General features: G+C 40.9%; 1 protein-coding gene and 1 long non-coding RNA gene across 7 annotated transcripts in view; one reads left to right on the top strand and one right to left on the bottom strand.

Annotated features, from left to right (window-relative positions):
- LOC124326046 (GTPase-activating Rap/Ran-GAP domain-like protein 3) overlaps positions 1-18,999 on the bottom strand; it is a 48,345-nt gene that overhangs the window by 25,289 nt on the left and 4,057 nt on the right. For 4 of the 6 annotated variants that reach the window (XM_046784629.1, XM_046784632.1, XM_046784633.1 and 1 more), the window contains exon 1: positions 11,001-11,628. The exons of the other annotated variants lie outside the window; for them this stretch is intronic. In XM_046784629.1, the coding sequence (XP_046640585.1) occupies positions 11,001-11,383 (383 nt within the window). In that variant the 5' untranslated portion in view covers positions 11,384-11,628. Of the gene's footprint in view, positions 1-11,000; positions 11,629-18,999 lie in introns of those variants that run through there. 6 annotated transcript variants of the gene reach the window in all.
- On the top strand, positions 54-1,089 carry LOC124326767. Its single transcript, XR_006915807.1, has 3 exons — positions 54-656; positions 708-834; positions 930-1,089. It is a non-coding gene; the product is annotated as an uncharacterized LOC124326767 (long non-coding RNA).

Genomic DNA, 18,999 nt, shown 5'->3' with positions numbered 1-18,999 from the left:
TTTTTTTTTTATCTTTCACCCATTATTTTAAGCTTCACATTTCAATAGAAAAGTCAGTAGGCGCCGAAGTTAACGTTACGTCTGATACAATTTTGCCACTTTAGGATTTTTACAACCGTAGGATATTTTTGCATCTTTCTCCCCTTCCCAGATATTGCCCATAGAAACCATCTTACATTACATTAACCCATTTTACATTATCTCTATGTTACGTTCTAACTGTACCCTTGGTCACAAAAAAAAAAAAGAAGTAGTAATGCCAAATTCTTTTTCACGATCCCCACAAATTTTGGCATGTAGAAGTAAACAAAAAAAAAAAGACAAATTTAAAGACAGCCCTAGTGGCACTTTTCCTCCCTTGGACGTCCATGGCACGTCTGTACATCCCAGCCATATCTACATCCAAATTGAAAATTTCTGATGGAGACAAGACAGCCATAGGATGTCTAGCAATGATAGCCTAAAGATGTCCTTTTTTTTGTCCTTGTTACCTCCAGGAGACATCCGTTAGGTCATCATTTTTATTATAATTTTTTAATTATTATTTTATTTTATTTTATTTTTTTTATTTTTTTTATTTTTATTTTTTTTCCCTCATCACCGAACATCATTATCAACGCCCAGCGTGTCACAGCGAGTCTCGTTAACACACAGAGGTCGCAAACACTAAGCAACCTATAGGTTTTCATATAACAAATTTCTATCAGTCTATGGTCTAGTGGTTAGAGTACTCGACTGGTAATCTTAAGGACGATGGTTCAATCCCAGAGTCAGTCAGAAGTATTTCATCAAAAATAAAATAAGATACGTATGATGAAAGACTATGGTGATGATGTGAGTACATCTCTAATAGTGTACCATGTGTATAAGCATATGTGTACATGAAAATCTTTAATCTTTGCGTGATTATCGTAGTATGATATCCATAGGACATCCTATGGATGACCACAGGATGTACTTTAGATCAGCCACAGATAACCTCGAGACTTGGCATGGAACGGTAATTAAGATGTCCAAAACACATCCAAAGTACATCATTTGGGCTCAAACTAAGACCATGGGTGGATATCCACAGGCCATCGTGTGCCACTAGGGAGCTTTTACCTAAGATGAAACATTTTATTTTAGTCTAACTGACCCCCTTTTTGGTCCCCTGTAACTCCCCAGCTACTTTCCAAAGCCTAATGTTTCAAATCCTAGATAAAGTACTTAATAAATTTGCACTAGTAATCATTACGCCGATACCATCAAACCACATTCCGCATTTACGCACAGTCTTGAATTTGCTCAGCGAAGCACGTCTCTCAATTAAACCCCGACAAATGCGAATTTGCAAAAATTTTATCTATTAAGTCGCATAATTTCTTCCAAAGGGATGAAACCCAACTCCCTAAAAATAAAAGCAGTAAGCGAATTCCGGTACCTAAGAATGTAGACACGAAGGAATTGCACATAAAATAAATTGAAATCGAGAATTTAAAGAATCAACTAAAAAGAAAATTTGGGGGTACTAATTAATAACCTTAACGCGTTAAAACAAAACAATTCACCAATTACAGGCCAACCTAATTTAGGCCTGCAACCTAAAAACATTAGGATGATCCCAATCCGGTATTGTTAGTTTTCATAAATGAAAATAATTCCCCCAGTGTTTAATCAAGTGAATTTAACCCAAAAAATTTTACAGATTTACAGCAATTCTATACTTTCATAATTATCCTCACGGAAGAAACATAACAGTTTATTCAGACCATAAACCATTAGAAAAAGTGCTTGATAATCATAACATCCACGGGAAGCTCTCCCGCTGGAAAATGATTCTAGCACCGTACGATATTACAATCCGATACCGTCCCGGTAAATCAAACCAAAACGCGGACACGTTGAGCCGCATACCGGTAGAATCAGGAGAAAAATCGACTATGCGATACGTGAGCATAATAACGAAAGGTTTCTCGTAAAGAAGAATTTATTATTGCACAAGATAAAGACCGTTATTGTATTTATAAGAAGTCTACAGAATCTGCTAAGCAGGAAAATTATTACTTACAAAGAAAAATTGAGGTACCGGCAACAATAATAGAGTCATCAAAAGATTCCATGACCACATAATAGGCGGGCACCTTAGGATAACAAAAACCACCAGACGTATTTCTCAGAAATATTTCTAGCCAAGAATGATACTAATTTATGCTAGACGCTAAGCTTATAGAAGAAGACAGTCCCTCTACAACCGTTAGAGCCCTCAACCTTCTTTTGGCAACGCGTTGCAATAGCCACAGTAGGGCCGCATCCCGAAACCTATGCTGGAAATAGGTACATACTTGTAATATCGGAGTATGCAACCCGATATATGATAGCCGTTGCTATGAAAGACCAAAATTTAAAAGTTATACTTAAGAACGTAGCCCTAAACTCACTGCTCAAAAGAAATTTTATGTTTTACCTAATGAAAGACTTTTGTATACCCCTCAACATTAAACAGACACGTACCACTGCCTATCACCCACAACCGACAAACTTGTCGAGCGGTCCAACCGAACTGGTGATACGCTAGATACACGTCTAGATAAAGAAGAAAAAAAAAAAAAGTAAACAAATGGAACAAGTATTTACAATTCGTAATTTGCATCTACAAGACGTCTGTTCATGCAATTACGAAAGAAACTCCCCATTATTTACTATTTGATCAAAACCAAACGACATTTTGTCAAGCATTGCAAAAAGGTGCATTGCACCATCCTGACGAATTTTTGAGCATCTGGCGAAACGCCATAGAGATCGCTCAAGAAACCCTCAGAAAATTACTAAACCACAAAAGACCGCAAAAGTAGAAGCAAAAAAAAAAAAATTTTTAAACCCAAGTTTTTACCATACAAAATTCCGACCTTGCACCTGAAGCAACAGTCTTGTTAACTTTAACGTAAAAACGTTCGAATATGTAAACAAAAGTGGACCCCAATCAAAACCCAATATCAAAATCTCTTCAATTGGCCTAAAAAGTCATTTCGAAGAAGAAGTTGATATCGAAGCCAAATATTTACATAATCTAGAAACTTCCTTCCACTCCAAAGAAAACGAGCAAATGAACATGATTGGTGAATTGACGGCCGTCACGCTGCATGACACGTAAACCCAATACCACCTATCTTCCTCAAAAAAAAAATCAATCAAAAAATGAATTGGTCCTGAACGAATTGTTCTTCAACCTCTACACACTTTCTAATATTCAGATAACTTAATCCACAATAGGGATTAAACACTTAAAATTCAAGAAAAGTAAAAGGAAAATCGAGCAAACAAGAAGAAAAAACTGTGTCAAGGATTTATTTTCCTTCTTGTCTTCAAGCTTCAAAAGAGTAACAAATCAATGAACAAAAAAAAAAATTCTAGTCGATCTACTAACCCGTAAAACCTCTCAAGAGACTAGTCAAAGTCAACTAAATTGCACGGTCGTTCCTGTAGATTGCATGAACAATCATCCCTTCAGGAGAAGCTGTGTGCCCTCCTCCTTTTCTTAGTTTCTATCACCTGGATCAGAAAAGCAAAACATTTATTCCAGACAGAAACGCTTTATCTTGCAAAAAAAAAAATATTTTGCGCCAGTTGCAAGCGCACTGGCTTAAACGTGTTTATTCGACAGTATCAAAAAAAATATTAACTTCTTGGCCAGTCAATATTTCAAAGGTGGCCACCCATGCCACATCAATACAGCGTTTAATCTCGTATTTAAACGCTCGTACCCATCCCCGAACAATAACACAAAAAGCAATACAGAAAAAAAAAAGAGCCTAAATAATAACGTTGTATGGTCCATTCTACGTCCGTTGCGGCTACGCAACAATAATAATGTGTTCAACATTATAACTTCCTAAATCAAACGTAGACTGAAACAGACACCTTACTCTTATCATTTACTCCTATCCTTGTACGTCCGGCCTTTAAGGACCTCTGCAGTATTTTCGCTTATTAAAATTATTTTCACCAGTTGAGGATGTGCCGCCGCTCAGGCGACACCGAAAAAATTTTAATAAAGCCATTATACCCTTCATTTCTATCTTTCTATCTATTCTATCAAACACTACAAAAAACACACACAAAAAAAGAAAAAGCTTCGCCTTCAAAAAAAAAGACCCCAAATTCAAAAAATGTAACTGTCTAACTAATATCCTCTTACCCATATTTATCCTCCAGTAGAAATACTCTCCCTTATTTAGTATTTTCACATTTATTTACAGAACATTCAATATGACTGACCCCCAAATGAAATATGCGATTGTGATCACGAAAATTCAAACAAACCAATTTGTTTCCGCAATCACAATCTCCACGCGTAAAAACGATACAACAGACTTTATTCCACAAACCGAAAAAAGCTGTTGTGTTTACAAAGTAAAAGTTGAAGACCCCATACCGAACAATTCCACTTCCACCCAAATAATAAATGTCGGAATAAACCCAACTAAACTTCCCAATTTTATTAGACACAACCCGACTGTCGAACAAATAATATCCAACACCCCCGAGACAGTCGAAGCAGCCCAAATTCTTTTATCCTTCAAAAGAAATTCCGAAATACGTAGTCAAAAAGATTTTTCAACTTCCGAAAAATAGCCGCTTTATTTCATTCACTACCCCGCTTCTCACTTTTAACCTAACCGCTTCCCTTTTTTTTTTATAAAAGCCGCCCCCTTTTATCGATTGTCACCGCCACCCTATTCCCCCAGCAGTAATAAAAGCAAAAGCAAAAAAAAAAAACTTTCGTCACGCTTTATATATGAAAATTCCAGTATTTCCCCCCGCTTTACGCTCAGTCCTACATCATGTCTCATCCAGTTAACTTCCCCAGTTTCCCAAATACGTGCTACTCACACTCAACAATCCCCAGATTCAACACTTACAGCAGAAAAGTTGCAAAGTGTTTACATCTGATCAACTTTCAAGACGCCGCGGAGCCATTCCTCAAGCGCCCCCTCGAACTAGAGGCGCGCGAGTTATTTGAAATCTACATGTCAAACTTTATTGAAGATTGGGTAGAAATTCCCAATCATCATAAAGTTCCAGTTCCGACAAAACCATCAGAACTACTACATTCAACTTATCATCTCGTAAAAACCAACAAGTGGAAACCACCAACATCTTTAACCATCCTCGCAGAGGACTACCCGCGATACGGACGGTATTGCACGGAATACACGCAACACGACGCTCGCTTTTTATATTTTGTGGAGACAGCCGTAGATGTCTTCTACAAACCGATTTTCGCTAGAAAAGGATACGGCATCATCAACCTACAAGTTAGCGCGGACCAGCATCTACTCGCCGAGAACGAAAATATTATTGAAGAAAATCAAGCGCTCCAGCTTCGCCAATCCCGCATGGAAAAGTACATTAGAATACGAGATAAATCCCAAAAATGGCCGTACTTTTATAACAAACTGACACTCCAACCTTTGGAAGCCTCGAGGACGAGACTTTCAGAGGGGGGAGGTATGTAGTGTATTTCACTATTGATCTTCTCCTCCTACATTGTTTCCCCTTTTCCGCAACCTCAGCTTCCCCCACCAATCTATAATTAACATCTTCGACTCTGCCGAGTCAGACCCCATCGCTCACCTCATTATTACCCATACATATTCCTATTGCCCCCCTGTCAGACCTTTCGGGGTACCTTTTCCCCTGATACAATTCCCCGCAAACTACCGTGTAATTTGGAGGCATCTCCAAATTACATCAGTTCCACCGCTAGTATATAACCCAGCAGCCACGACATCTTCCAGAGTCAGTCGCCAGCCAGCCAGTCAGTCAGTAGCGTCAGTAGCAGCCAGCAGCAGCAGCAGTCACCCGTCGACCACCCCGTGGTCTCCTCCGCCAGCCAGCCGCTACTCTCCCTCTCTATTCTCCCTCGCTGTTCTTCCTCTCATTCTCCCTCTCTATTCTCCCTCGCTGTTCTTCCTCTCTATTCTCCCTTTCCAATCCCCGTGCTCTGCTTCTCATCATTGTGTAAGTGTGTGTATGTGTTCAGTGTCAATACAAAGGTGTACTCGCATCTTTCTCTTCATCACATGCCCAATCAATGTCAGGTTTATTTTGGCCAATCTGAGATCCAATCGTTGTCAGGGACTGTCGAATTAATCAGACTTTGTTTGTTTTATTTTCTAGAATAGCAAAATCTCCAAGTCGACCTGTCGGCGACAGCCACCAACAACAACGGGCACGGATTGCGAAAGAATCGGTCTTCTAAGAAATTGCGGATCCAAACGGTCAGCCAAATTAGAATACTGGACGTCGAACGGGATGTTTTAATTATCAATTTGACCAAATTAAGAAAACAACTTTTTTGGGCATCAATCGAAACTGATCTTTCAGGTCATCGTCAACTTCAAATTAAAAATGGACACGGTTATAGGCGAGTGAATAACGGTACCGAAATAACACTCGCTGTCACTTGACATTTCAAAACAACCCAAGTTCAAGTTCAAGTTCGTGACTAGACTGACGATTACTGTCCATTTTTATCTAAAAATCAATCAGATTTTTTTTTAATGACAAAATTAATACGAATAAATTTTTTACATTTTCAAATCAAAGTTCAAATTGATTGTTGGCAATTTTCAAGACAACGTCGATGAAATTCCTGTCCGTTTTCAGACAGACTGAATGTGGTAACAATCGAAATGTTTGAAACAATGCAAACAATTCATATTTAAATTTCACAAAACGCCTACAATTGTTTCCCACGTTAGTCCAGAACGGAGAATCAACGAAAATAACCGCTTGTTATCTTACGGATGTACGTTTCGCCGATTGTTCTCGCAAAAGTTTGTCGAAATGATGCGCACATTCGGTAAGTTTCGCACGGTCCAAATCAAAAAGTTTCACTTTTCTCATCTTCCTCCAAACAGTTGATGGAAATAAAAGTTTCACTTTCTCAACTGCGCACAAATCGAAATAATATGGAAACTTTGAGTGAAAAGAGAATTGTTTAAATTTTTTTTTTAGTTTAACTATTTATTGAAGACAGCTATTGCACTTCCTGTTGCATGCCCTCGAGGGACTCGTGAAATCGCCATGTTTTGGATAAGACTCAAACCAAATGAAATCCAGTTCCTGTCAGTGCCGAGAAATGAACAATCGTTTTCATCAACTTCCGCAATGTTTTAAATCAAATTACAGAACCGACGTCAAGGTGAAATTTACTACGCACGAAACAAAACGAAATTTAAAAAAAGGTTTTTCGTGCTAAATTTCAAATGCGTGTAAGCGATTCTTGTAAACAAGTATAGAGGCCAGTCAGGCGATTCGATTTTCAAGCCGCTGACGACGTGTTTCAATCAACTGCCCAACCATTGAATAAATGACTTATCGATTGAATCTCGACACGAAAAACCTCATTTTAGAGTGTCTGCTGCCGAATTCGAACCGATTGCGAATGCACTTTCTTTTGTTTTCGGGAATCGTTTGACACAACAGAGCAGCGCAAACAGGTTTACCTTTCTTGGTTTCAATTGTTTGTTATTCATTTTTGTTTCGATGTTTTGATTCCGTCGAGATATTCAAACGCAGGCGAGTTTTATGTACACACAGAGGCGGCGGCTAACACGTGTGTCCTCATTTGAGATAATCAGCAGAAGAGAATTTCGATTTTAGCCCCAAACAATTAAATAAGAGCCCCCCTGCAACTATATAGGTGAAACCTTTTTCCTTCAAAGATAATTACATTGGGATTTCCACCTGCGTCCAGCAGACACGAGTTTTTAAATTAGACAAAATTAACATGAACCCGAAATAGCGTGAAAATTACATGTCCATTTTTTTTTTGTTTAAACAAAAAAACACCGTTAGGACTTAGGAGTCTGGAAATTATTAAACATTTTTGTAGGGAAATTCAACATTTTTTGGAGAGATTTGATGTTAATTTCGCCTCAAGACACGTCAAATTGAATAAACAAGTTTATTTTTTTTTCTTGTCAGTTAAAACAAAAAACTTGTTTCGTCTCCCAACAGACGAACTAGGAGCGCCATCGAGAGCTATATTCAATTGAAAACCATAATTACACACTCTAGTACATGCAGTGATATTCCGTCTAAAGAACAATTAACCTAGAAAAACAAATCCCCTACTTTCCTGTTTGTGAATATCATTGGGTCCATCGCTACTCGAATTTTCTCAAACAACAAAAAAAAAACCCCAAAAGAGAGAAAAACCTTTCCCCGGATAATTTCAGGTATGCGGTCACAATAATGTGAATATCAGCCGTCATAATAAAAGGGCTTTCTATTCGTCTATCTTTTATTGCACCGTCAATTGCATCCCGTTAATACAGTCTAATACAGAAGATAAAGAAAACCAAAACAAGTTTTAAGGAAAAGTGGGAGGTGGTGGTGGGTGATTAAATGAGCTCCACCAAACAAAAAACAAAAGAAGTTGCGTGGCCAGCGGAATTTCTTTTTTTTGTTTTCATTCCGAGAACTTGCAAACAAAAAAAACCCCAAAAGCGCCGAATAAATCTCGGGCTCAATACTAGTAGTTCATTAGTCATCGAAGAGCGAGCATCTCATTCAGTTCTTTTATAGACTTTTCCCGAGAAAATATTTTTTTGGCGGGTTCACCCCGGTGCGCGTTTTTTCTGTCAATGAATTGAGTGGCGGAAAAAAAAAGAAGTGAAAAAAGTTTTCCCGTTTCCTCAGTGTTTTTGGTTCGAGAGAAATACAATAAACCAAGACGTAGAAATGAACCAATCATCGTTGCGTTGGATCGAGTCGATGATTGTCTTTTATTTGTCGATGACTCTCATCTCGGCCATCAATTGGGAAGACGGGGAATTCAACGGCCAGGTCAAGTGGTCCTCCAACTGCGATTTCTACGACGAAGATGGCGGAGGAGGAGGCGGCGGAGGTTACGGCGACAACGAAATCATCGACGACGACAGAGACCTCATTCGACTCATCGGCGAACAGCAATCCAATCGACAAGACTGCGGGTGGCTCTGCTGGGCCGATACCCAGTGTCATTACTACAGCCACTCGCAAAACGTCTGCCGCACCATGTCGCTCAAGAAAAAGGTCCTGACTCCGGGTGGCGTTAGCCAGCACCCGCGTGAAAGATCTGCCACCTTCATCCATCACGTCACCATGCCTTACTTGGCCGACAGCGAAACCATTTGCGGCTACATCCCGTCTCGCATCATCGCCTTCAACATTTCAGTCTTGTAACATTTTTTAAAAAATTTGTGTTTTTTAAATTTCCCGCTGTATATTATACTCACGAATACTATATAATAAGGTACGTCTGTCTCAGTTATATTTGACATCATTATCTCCTACCAAAAAAAAAATAATAAATAAATTGTTTGTGTTTTCTGTTTTGTCGCCCAGCCAGCCGTGAAATACAAACGAACGTGCCCTTTTATATTTGCCAGCAATAGCGTACCGTGATGTGTCCCGGGTTTTCTATACTGGTGCATAATGGATGCTGTGTCGTGCGTGTTCTACTACACTCTCTGCACCCCATCCCCCCCACCGTCTATATACACGTTAATGGATCCCCGTGGATCTGCTCTCGACGCCCCTCGATTTTTTTCTCTTCTCCTATACACCGACGAACTGGTGGGTGTCTATTTGTTTTGTTGTGTAGCCTACTTTGGTTTGATGCGCTCAGAGAGTCGAGTGTAATGTATATTATACTCGTCTAGTTTCTTCTTCCCCCCGCCCGTAATGATGGTTTACCGGGAATCACGCAGCACTTGGCGGGTCGAAAATCTTCTCACATGACAGACGCTCTCGCTCATTCTGCGGGTGGGAAGAAGAAGAAAGAAGAATAGAAAGAAAAGGTGCATGAAACTTTAAAAGTTCCACTCTTCTTTTGGCCATGAATATTAGAGACACAACAAGAAAACATCGGGAGAGCTGGCAACAGAAGCTCATCATCTATTCGGGGAGAGCTTCTATCCGGTTACGATATATAAGATGGGCAAATCATCTGAATAAAAACGATCAACATCATTTCGAAATCGCTCTTTTTTCTTTCTTTCTTCCGTCCTTGGACGAATATATGCACTCGGACGAGTTTTTTTACATTCATCAATTTGCCATTGCATAAGTGGTGCGGTGGAAACCTGAAACTTTAGTCGAGTGCATGTATAGGAAAGGTCGCTTATTTTATTAAAATACGTCGGGCATTTCCATAATAAAACAATCATTTCGATAACAACAACGAAAAAAGCCAATAAGAACAATTGAAATCTTGTTGAGGAGGGGAAGTTATTCGAAACTTGTTTTGACCTTTTCAAAATGTCCTCCAAACGTCAAAAAAAGACGATCGAAAAAATGGATTTCCAAACTCGCATCAGAAAAAAGCAATTAACGATGCGCTTATCTCGGGGTCGGGTTGATGGAACAGATGGAACAACATATCCGCAATTATTTCCTTTTTTTATTTTACATGAAAAACCGGCAAGAAATTAATTTGACGGGAGTCGTTCACTCATTGGCCCCGCCCTCTCGCCATCCCAAGCTCTGGCCCAATAGCGATCGGCAAAAGAATCTCATGATAAGTAACTATAATGCCCAGGCATCACAAACTACTAATATTATACGCGGAAGAGGAGCATCTGCTCTGCTCCCGACTTCATCCAGCCACCCACCCCTTTCACAGCATGTGTACTAAAGGATGATGGGACCGACAAGCTCTTTGATTGAAAACTTCTCTCACTCTCTCATACAAGACCGGCAGACGGAAAAAATCTCATCGATCGATCCAATCTCTTCTTATTATTCACTTCTTTCAACTCGTAACGTATTTCACGCGAAATGGATAAGACAATATGAAAAAATCGAGCGGTTGAAAACAAGCGCGAAAAATGGCAATTTCAAATTTTCAAATTCAAAAAATTTTCAAATAAATTGGCGGGAAATTTCAAATAAAATTCGAAAAATTGGCAAATATTTTGGGGGTTAGATTTGAAGATGCGAATTTTAACGAACACGGCGCGTCTAACCTGTTGAAGTTCAACGGACCGCACAGGCTCGGGACGCCCAGCGGAACCGAGTGGGCGATGCCAAGTGGTTTCTTCATCAGAGATGTCATCCGCCTGAATTGAATGGGCGATGCGTGACCGGGCGGTCCCCCAAGGCTTTTGGCCTCTGTCGGACGCCTACGGCAAGCGTGAGTGGTAAAGACCCGACGCAATCTGTGCGGAGAATTGTTGCCCGACGACAACGAAGAGTCTGGACCACCTCCAGAAGCGCCAGCAACTCCGCCGTCTTCGACGCCATCCGGAAGGCCCAGCGTCCGTGTAGGCGAACCGGAAGTGTCTCTATGACGACGAAACGATTTGCTCTTAAAGAGCAACAACGGCGAAGCCGACGAAAAGTTGGACATTTCTATAGTTCCGAATTTCACTTGGCCAAGCAAAAATACAAAATAAGCGCTGAGAAAAAGTGCCAACTTGACAATTGACGCGGCTGTCCCTTTTTTATTGTCCGACCGACAAATAAAAAAATCCAAAAGCTTGGCAGATTTTCGTGTGAAAATTTTTCCCAAACGAAAAATTTAAAAATAGAAGAAACTGCCCACTAGATATTTCCCAAAAAAAAGGATGGACGGTCGAAGATTTCCAACCTCCTTTCACTCTCCAACCTGGAAGTCCACTACACGACACGGATCTATCCCCCTGTGTACATAGACACCCAAACGGGAGCAGCAGCCAGGAGAAGAGAAGGAGGTAGCGAATCCTCCAGCGCCTGCGCTCTTCATTTTTCATCTTATTATTCTTTTACCTTGGCTAATCTTTTTCACGAGGACATTTTATTCGACGAATCGCAATGAAGATCACGAGAAAAGGTTAGAACTTTGGCGCACAAAAAGAAATGCGATTCGAGATGGACTTTGCGGCTTCTCTTTTTCAATTTCCCGAAATCCAATCTCTTCTTTCTTTCTTTCATAGCCAAACAGTTTAGCGGTGGAAGAAAAAAAGGAAGGAAAGGAAAAAATAATATTTGAGAGATGATAATAGCAAAGGTTATATCATCTATCGATACGTGAGTGTGTGTATGAGAACAGTAGGAATGTATAGAATATCCAATTTGATATTATGGCGGGGAGGAGGAAAAAAAAAACCTTGGGAGGTTTACAAGTTGCACCAACAAAAGGAAAAGATGGAAAAGGTTTTCTCTCCCTTGCTACTTTTGCCCTTCTTTCCTTATTCATATTGCAGGGCCGAGTGGTGGCTGGATGCTGGATGCGAGGGGGGGGATGATTGGCATTGTGGAAAGATGCGCGCCAATCAGACGCTGATATATTATATCTATATACTAAACCTTCGGTAATATCGCTCTCCTGTCCGTTGGGAAGGAGCAGCATCAGACGGGCATGAAAAAGTTGCAACGAGATCTCTAGGCCGCCATGTTTTCTTTTTTTTTTTTTTTGTTCATTTTTAATTAGACACACACACACACACTGCCGACAGTCCCTTGTTATGTGAAATATGTGTACACACAGTCACTAGAAAGAAGAATGAGAAATAAAAACCTGACGGTAGAGAGAAATAATCAAACTTTTGGGTGCGACAGGCTTCATTTCCAAGTGTCAATGACACACAAACACACACACACACACACACGTTCGTGCCAGTCCTCCTCGCTAACGATGGAACGGAAATACAAAACCCCGTGGGGTGCAACGACGAGTTGGTACCCAATCTACCCATGATGCCCTTTGTGTGTGTGTGCTCGCTTCCGAACGACCGCAGCTTATACACAACGTATGGCGCACACAACACGACGTGATGGAGCCAAGCGATCGGATCATCATCAAAAACGCCGACGGACGGACATTGGATCACATCCCCTCCCCCTTCCTATCCCTATAGATGAGGAGTGGCGTTACGCGAGGTGAATCGTTACACGACGAAAGATAAACGAATCGATCGAGTCCTCCCTGGCGCGAAAATTCAAATTAAATTTGTTTTTTAAATTTCAACATTTTTGGCGCCAATTTTTTTTTTCAAATAACTGGACGAAAAATGTTGAGACAAGATTCTCATCAGCTGAAGAACCCCCACCACCCCCAGACGTGCAGCAGACACACACACAAAGATTTGTCGAGTTATTTCCATGAGCGAAAATCTCGCTCGGCTGTCGGACCGGCGTGAAAGTTTTCGTGATTGCCAATGTTTCCGCGTCGCCAACTTCATCTTTCATCTCAGAGCTTCCGTCTCCCCCACCCTACCATCCCCACCACCACCAGAATGTAATGCAATGAATATTATAGGACAGCACAAGAGAGACCACCAAAGAGGACCCTCTCTCCTCAAGCCTACCCCCTAGTCTGGGAGCTGGGCGCCAAAAAAATGGCAATGGTTTAGAAGAAGGTTTGATGCTAAAATATGGTTAGGGGGGGTATGACACACACGAAAAGCCACGTCTGTCGACTGGCGGCCGGGCGGTTTAAGCGTGACGCGATCCCGAAGTCGGCGGGAAAGGTAAAAAAATACACTTTGTTTAGCAAGCCCAAATTATATCTTAAAAAATAGAGGGATATGAACTTTATTTAGTTTCCGACAGACAGACGTCATAATCTGGGGCCTTGGGGCCAACAGACGTCGGTGTGTAAGAAATTTTACGAAATTTCAGTAAATTGTGAAAATGGCAACGCTGCATCCTAAGCGCCTAATTTTAAATAGAGAGAGTTGGGGAGGATCTGTGAGTTTTTAACTAAGTAAATGTGAACAGAAAATGCATTTTTCGGTTTTTTAAATAAGATTATGCATTTATTTTGTTTAACCGATAATTTTTTGATTATTTGGTTAGTGTAATTTGGTTGCTAAATTTTTGGCGGTTCAAATTTCTTCCCTATGTAACCCGCTTTTTTTCTGCTCCTCTTTCGTAAAATCATACCGAACGTCACGGGAAACCCTTGACTAACAGACGTTATGGTTTTTCCCCTGTATTAGCATGGGTTGTTCCCGCTTATGTGTATGCGCTTTGATGATATCGGAAACAAACGCCAATCGGAGCTATCGACCAATACTCGTTCTTCTTCTTCTTTCTTTTTGACGATATCTTTTAAGTATATTACTTATTTATACTATAGGCTACATATAGGGCTACTTGTGTATAGTTTCCCCGTGCTGTTGAAGAGAGACGGGACTCTCTCTGGTTGTCCCGCGGCCAACCACTTGCCCATCCGCATCGAATAAATCGGGCGCTTCACGCTATTGCAGCTGGAGTTGGCGTCGACCAATTTGATCCGATCGACGACGACGGCCAACGATGTCAACCGTTTAATTTCGTATTCTCGCTATATTGACGCAACAGAGAGAGTCTTATATATATTATATAGCACCGTAGGACTATAATAGACAGCTTCCAAATAATATACCCGAATATACCTAAACTTCTTACGTCTTAATGACTCACTCCCTCCATTTCGAAAGACATTCGTCATTCCGCCCGGAGTTTTTCAATTCTTTTTTCTTTCCTGTTAGAAAACATAAGACGGCATCAGGCCTAAATACCCATTAACCTATATTGAATCGAAAATGTCCAAGAGATTCTTTTTTCTTTCGATTTTTTTATTTAGATGCATCAATCCAATCACCAAACGTTTTCTCTTTTTTTATTCTTTCGAAATTTTGGTCTCTTGTGTGGCTTCTCATATCTTTTTCCCGCGGCTGATTGTGTCCATCACTACTCTACGTATAGCAGCAGTCGTCTGTGCGTGAAAGAAGGGCCTGCCACGCCCACAAGGTCGTGATTGCAATCACGACCGTATGCATGCATACGGAGCTAACCCCCTATGGCTTTTCGGAGTCAGGGTTGTGGTTCTGGCAGGTTGCGCTGTGTACCACCAATCGCCACCCAAAATATAAAAATTAATAAATTTCTATAGTCGCGCAAAAATGCTCCGAGGGCTCGTGACCAACCCAAAACACACAGGACCGGGCCAGCAACAGCGTGTGAGCCCTTAAAAAATAAAGGCTGGTCACACAACCAGCACATCTCTATATAATAGTTGTAAATATGCCTAGCTCAATATCTCTCGGACGTGACAGACTCGTTTTTTCTCCGGAATCGAAAATTGGGCCGGACCCTCGATGGATCGCGTTATCAAATTTCTTATTTTTCTTTTATACGACATCACGTCAAGCTGACGGCAGTCAAACTGCCCTATTTTACTTATTTATTCATGAATCTTTCTCGCCAGCTTATTTTTTACTGAACCAAATGATAACAGAAAATACTGATGTGCTCGTGACGGTGTGACCAGCGCATCAACAGGTTGTTGCGATATAGTGGCACATCCATCTCTTTCCGCTTATTTATCATGTCTATTATAGTCCTACGGTGCTATATAACATATATAAGACTCTCTCTGTTGCGTCAATATAGCGAGAATACGAAATTAAACGGTTGACATCGTTGGCCGTCGTCGTCGATCGGATCAAATTGGTCGACGCCAACTCCAGCTGCAATAGCGTGAAGCGCCCGATTTATTCGATGCGGATGGGCAAGTGGTTGGCCGCGGGACAACCAGAGAGAGTCCCGTCTCTCTTCAACAGCACGGGGAAACTATACACAAGTAGCCCTATATGTAGCCTATAGTATAAATAAGTAATATACTTAAAAGATATCGTCAAAAAGAAAGAAGAAGAAGAACGAGTATTGGTCGATAGCTCCGATTGGCGTTTGTTTCCGATATCATCAAAGCGCATACACATAAGCGGGAACAACCCATGCTAATACAGGGGAAAAACCATAACGTCTGTTAGTCAAGGGTTTCCCGTGACGTTCGGTATGATTTTACGAAAGAGGAGCAGAAAAAAAGCGGGTTACATAGGGAAGAAATTTGAACCGCCAAAAATTTAGCAACCAAATTACACTAACCAAATAATCAAAAAATTATCGGTTAAACAAAATAAATGCATAATCTTATTTAAAAAACCGAAAAATGCATTTTCTGTTCACATTTACTTAGTTAAAAACTCACAGATCCTCCCCAACTCTCTCTATTTAAAATTAGGCGCTTAGGATGCAGCGTTGCCATTTTCACAATTTACTGAAATTTCGTAAAATTTCTTACACACCGACGTCTGTTGGCCCCAAGGCCCCAGATTATGACGTCTGTCTGTCGGAAACTAAATAAAGTTCATATCCCTCTATTTTTTAAGATATAATTTGGGCTTGCTAAACAAAGTGTATTTTTTTACCTTTCCCGCCGACTTCGGGATCGCGTCACGCTTAAACCGCCCGGCCGCCAGTCGACAGACGTGGCTTTTCGTGTGTGTCATACCCCCCCTAACCATATTTTAGCATCAAACCTTCTTCTAAACCATTGCCATTTTTTTGGCGCCCAGCTCCCAGACTACCCCTTTGACTTGTGCGTACATACGCAAGTGAGTGTCAGTCGTGCGTGACCCAAATATTTGCTTTCTATTTTTTTTTTTATATTTCTCCGCACAACGTCAACGGCGAGAGAAGAAGACGGCGGCAGAGGTCAGCACTGGCGCAAAGATATTGGAGTGTCATCGATCACGGGCAAACAAACCCGAGACGTCCGACCGCAATAGAACCTGCGCAACCTGTCAAACGATTTCTCTGTCGTTCCTCTATTTTTCTTTATTTTATTTTTTGTCTCTCCGCTGGTTAATAACGCGACAATAAAGTAAGAGACATGTTCGCCACTTTCCCATATTGTCTAGACCCAAAATGTCTAACCTGAAAAAGGGAAAATGATAAAAGTGACTTCCAAGAAGCTTTTTCAAACGATATTGAAGATTGAAACAGGTACGTATGGCCCTGAACGTAAAAATAGGTTGGGATCATCCTCTTATTTGTTTTTTTTTTTTCCACTCGAGGGCCTGTTTTACCAGGCTGGGGAAAAAAATACATTAACTTGAGTGAATAGAATGGCACTCAACTTTTTATTATCTAAAGAAGTAGTAGCTTTACGGTTGGTTTGTTCCAAACATTGCCAGAGAGATCTGTGTATCAAGACGGCTCTTGAATGCCAACAAAAGGAAAAATGAAATAATTAAAAGGAAAATGGGAAAGGATCAGATCTTCGGACGGATCGATTCAAAACTTCCGGCGGAAATATATAATTGGCGCCGTTATATAAACAAATTAAAATCAAGTCAACATTTCTAATGAATTTTGTTTTGTCGACATTCGATCCTCCAGGATCTTTTTTTTTTAACAATCGGATTTATACCATCCGACTAATTTGTCAAGGGCTAATTAGGAGTGTTCGTCCTCTATGCCCCCCAACGACGACAATCAGAACCTTCAAAAGAAACACGTAACAAAACAAGTTTCCAGCAACATTTTTTTTTCTTTTCTGGATCGTCGAGCGGAGTGTACAATACTACTAACAGAACCGAGCCTCTTCAATGCTACCATCTGCCAAGGATTGCGTAAGTAGTTGCGACAAAGAAAAAGAAATAAATTCCGGTGAAACTGTCAGACTATACACACACAGAGACAAATAGTCGGAAAAACTCTTTAATTACAAGCTATGGATGCCCCAAGTAAAGGCTGGTTAGCTACGCTTAGTTACCGATCCCATGGAAACGGGTGGGGAGGAATCGGGAAACGGCCAAGGTGAAACCGTCTCTCCCACATCGTTTTTCTTTTCAATTCCGGCATCATCAAAATAAAAGAAGGGGGAATCTGCTATTGCTACTCTTTTCTACATCCAATATCATCAGCAAGTGCTGACAGACTCTCTCTCTCGCCCTGCCAGCGTGGAAAACACGGAGAGCAGATCAATAATCACCGCTCCTAGCTCTCTCTCTCTGGGCCCTGTAAAATTCAATACGGCAATGCCTATAATGCAGAGATATAGTCGGCTCACAAATAATCATCATCCGTCCATCCGGCATTGAAAGACACGGCGTCAGATGGCTCCACTCGTCAATCGAATTTCCTAGCCGACAGACCAGAGTTTCGATGATGCAACAAGACTTTGCAATTGAAAATGGATGCTTTTATCAAATTGAAAATGACATTCCAGTAGCCAAATGGCCCCTGTCACCCTCTCTTTGTTAAGAGTACACGTCGAGTGTGACGTCATTTAACAACCGAATACAAATCGAGTTGGACTTGGAAAAGGACGCGCTATTATCCGCGTGAATAGATGAAAGCCATCCGACACAAAGTCTGCCCGCCCATCCATTGGACACTCAAATGACGTGTCCACTTTTCATCTTATTCTTCTTTTATGTCTGTCTCGCACACTAGCGACACTCCCACTTCAATTCTTTTTTTCCGTCGTATCTTTTTTTTTATTGTCGTTTTCATTTGTCCAGTTCTCGACTAACGATCCGGAACTTTTCTTCTTATTTATTCCCAAAAAAAACAAATAAGCGCAAATGATCGTTAGGTGCCATCTAGCGGCCGCTCATTCAACGATGTTCGAGAAATTCCGGCCCAATTCCGGCGCTCCGGCGGAAGGAAAAATAAAAATAAAAGGTGAATACAAAATAAATGTTTTCCCCCCTCATCCTGAACATCATCCATCATAAAAAGAAAAGAAAACAAGTGAGCGAGAAAGAAAAGAGAGACGAAACGTCGCCATCTAAAAAGGGAGGAGATGAGGTTGTCCCAACTGCTTTCCGGTTTGGGCTCTCCGCCTCTCGCTGTAATGTGCGCAACTTGGCGGCGGCGGTGGTGGTCGACATCAAATGGAATTTACAGGGAGAGAGAGAGAGAACAACTTTTCGGCTGTAAAAGGAAAAAAAGAATAGAAAATGGTCCGGCCAATAGCCCATTGTGTGTGTACAACGAGGAAATGAACCGGAAAGGCTCCTAAAATACCCGCCCCCCTCACACACACACATATACACACACACCTCCCTTAATCATCAAGGAGCCCCTATTTATAGTCGGCGATGTGTGTACACAACTCAAATTGCAAAGTCTCGGAGCAAGGCAAAAATATCGATTAGCTCCCGCTGGGCATCGGTGAAATTTAAAAAAAATAAAATAAAATTTCAA

The sequence above is a fragment of the Daphnia pulicaria genome, chromosome 2 (assembly GCF_021234035.1).
Source record: "Daphnia pulicaria isolate SC F1-1A chromosome 2, SC_F0-13Bv2, whole genome shotgun sequence".
NCBI classification, from domain to species: Eukaryota; Metazoa; Arthropoda; class Branchiopoda; order Diplostraca; family Daphniidae; genus Daphnia; species Daphnia pulicaria.
The sequence above is the reverse complement of the archived record's forward strand: the minus strand, read 5'-3'. Positions and strand labels throughout refer to the sequence as shown.